At 54.9% G+C, this 2,735-nt stretch overlaps 1 protein-coding gene across 1 annotated transcript; it reads left to right on the forward strand.

The window, feature by feature from the left end:
• Window positions 1–71: 71 nt before the first annotated feature.
• LOC104619169 (zinc finger protein ubi-d4) lies at window positions 72–2,477 on the forward strand (the record flags this gene model as incomplete). The annotated part of the gene is made up of 4 exons (XM_010284954.1): window positions 72–200; window positions 343–455; window positions 1,691–1,776; window positions 2,405–2,477. Coding segments are annotated over 4 exons (401 nt in total), but the record flags the coding sequence as incomplete, so codon positions are not given.
• Between the last annotated feature and the right edge of the window lie 258 nt (window positions 2,478–2,735).

Below are 2,735 nucleotides of genomic sequence, written 5' to 3' on the forward strand. Positions count from 1 at the left end.
GTTTTCTCCTGGTCCCGTGCAGAAAGCCGTCGCCCCGCGGCTAATCCGTCTCTCCCGCTCTGCTTTTCCAGCCAAGAAAGGACCCGACGGCTTAGCTTTGCCCAACAACTACTGCGATTTCTGCCTGGGGGACTCCAAAATCAACAAGAAAACGGGGCAACCGGAGGAGCTGGTCTCGTGCTCGGACTGCGGGCGATCGGGTAAAGGAGGGAAAACGTCCTCCCCGGCGTCTTCGCCTGCCCGGAGACGTCGAGGGTTTGGGTCGGAGCTGGGGAGAAGGATTTATTTATTTCTTTCTTTTTTTAATCCCCTGCCTTCACGTGCGTCCTGCCCGCTTCGCAGGGCACCCCTCCTGCCTGCAGTTCACCCCCGTGATGATGGCGGCCGTCAAGACGTACCGCTGGCAGTGCATCGAGTGCAAGTGCTGCAATATCTGCGGCACCTCCGAGAACGACGTGAGTACCCCCGGAACGAGAGGATTAACCCCAAAAAGGAGCGGGGCGCCTTCCGGGGACGCCCCCGGGGCGGCGTCCCGTCCGGTGCTGCGGATCAGGGACGGGGGAAAGCCCGGAGGGATTGTGAGCGGCCTCTTCCTCCGGGGATGAGATTTTAATAGTCGATAGGGCGCGTCGGAGGCGTTTTGGGGGGAAATCTTTGGGCTTTCATAGTCCGTAGGACACGGGAGAGTCTTTTTGGGGTGAGATCTTTGGGCTTTCATGGTCTGTAGGACGCGGGAGAGTCTTTTTGGGGTGAAATCTTTGGGCTTTCATGGTCTGTAGGACGCGGGAAAATCTTTTCGGGGTGGAATTTTTGGGCTTTCATAGCCCGTAGGACTCAGGAGAGTCTTTTTGGGGTGAAATCTTTGGGCTTTCATGGTCTGTAGGACACGAGAGAGTCTTTTTGGGTGAAATCTTTGGGTTTTCATAGTCTGTAGGACACGGGAGAGTCTTTTTGGGTGAAATCTTTGGGCAGAGTCTTTTTGGGGTGAAATCTTTGGGCTTTCATAGTCTCTAGGACATGGGAGAGTCTTTTTGGGTGAAATCTTCGGGCTTTCATAGCCCGTAGGACTCGGCAGAGTCTTTTTGGGGTGAAATCTTTGGGCTTTCGTAGCACGTAGGACATGGGAAAATCTTTTTGGGGTGAAATCTTTGGTCTTTCGTAGTCCGTAGGACTTGGGAGAGTCTTTTTGGGGTGAAATCTTTGGGCTTTCATAGTCTCTAGGACATGGGAGAGTCTTTTTGGGTGAAATCTTCGGGCTTTCATAGCCCGTAGGACTCGGCAGAGTCTTTTTGGGGTGAAATCTTTGGGTTTTCATAGTCCGTAGGACACAGGAGAGTCATTTTGGGTGAAATCTTTGAGCTTTCATAGTCCGTAGGACTCGGGAGAGTCTTTTTGGGGTGAGATCTTCGGGCTTTCATGGTCTGTAGGACGCGGGAGAGTCTTTTTGGGGTGAGATCTTTGGCCTTTCATGGTCTGTAGTTCATGGCAAAATCTTTTGGGGGAAAAGATGGTGCTTTTGGTCATCCGGAGGACGTGGCGCTGTCTTTTCCGGTCGCTCCGACGGAGCTTGGAGGACGACGGAAAGGGACCCTGGTCCCCTCGGCCCTCCCCCCCGCCCCAACCTTGTCCTTCAGCCATGTCCGGGTGGAATAATCCGAATTTTCCCCCCGTCTCCCTCCCCTCGGCTTAGGACCAGCTGCTCTTCTGCGACGACTGCGACCGCGGCTACCACATGTACTGTCTCACCCCCTCCATGTCGGAGCCACCCGAAGGGTTGTGCCGCTCTCCCCCCCCAACCCCATCCGCCCTCCTCCTCTTCCGAAATGGGTCCAAACCAGCAGAATTCGGCCCAGAATGTTTCGGACCCGCTGCCGCCCATGGTTTTTGGGGCGGGTGTGGATGGGTCTGTCGTGCCACAATCGAAAATGACGGGGTCATCATTCCGGCTGTTCCCCAGTTATTCCTCCTCTGCTCCGCTGGAGAAACGGAAAAGCTTTTTTCCCCCCAAAATCCATCCCCGACATCCCTTGCGCCCCAAAACGTCTCCGTATCGGCCGGTAAAGCCGAGAGGGATCGTTCTTCTTCCTCCTCTTCCTCTCACCTTCAACTGGCGGCGTCGAAGCCAAAAAAAACCACCCCACCCCGGCGTTGGCAACCCCAAAATCTCGCCGCCGCCTCACCGCTGGTTAATTACCGCCGCGGTTAATGATCAGCCGCTCTCCTGGGCCGCCTTGGCTTGAAGGTTAACGAGGAAGAGGAAGGCTTGCGGGGTCACGAACCCGCAAACAGCCCTGTAAACCGCCCCCTCCCCATCCTCTACCTGTAATTAAGAAGCCGTGACCCTTAACGAAGCCCTAACGAGGGTAAAACCAGGCCACCCACGTGTCCTTCTCTCCGCAGGGAGCTGGAGCTGCCACTTGTGTCTGGACCTGCTGAAGGAAAAAGCCTCCATCTACCAGAACCAGAACAGCTCCTGATCCCGCTCTGCCGCCGCGCCGGGCTCCCCGCTGCCCTCGTTCCACGCGGTTTCCCCCTTTTTTTGGGGTCTTTTATTCTTTTTTTCCTGTTTTGTTTTTTTTTTTAAGCCTTCCCTGTTGTTTTTTTGCTCGATTTGGGTTTTTTTCCCCCCGCCCTGTTTTTTAATCGCTTGGGGAAGAGGGTGTCGGGGTTTAGCTGCTTCATTTTTGCCAAGCGAGGGGTTATTTCCAAAAAAATGGCGGCTTCATTTTTGCCAC

The sequence above is a fragment of the Phaethon lepturus genome, unplaced genomic scaffold (genome assembly GCF_000687285.1).
Source record: "Phaethon lepturus isolate BGI_N335 unplaced genomic scaffold, ASM68728v1 scaffold16154, whole genome shotgun sequence".
NCBI lineage: Eukaryota > Metazoa > Chordata > Aves > Phaethontiformes > Phaethontidae > Phaethon > Phaethon lepturus.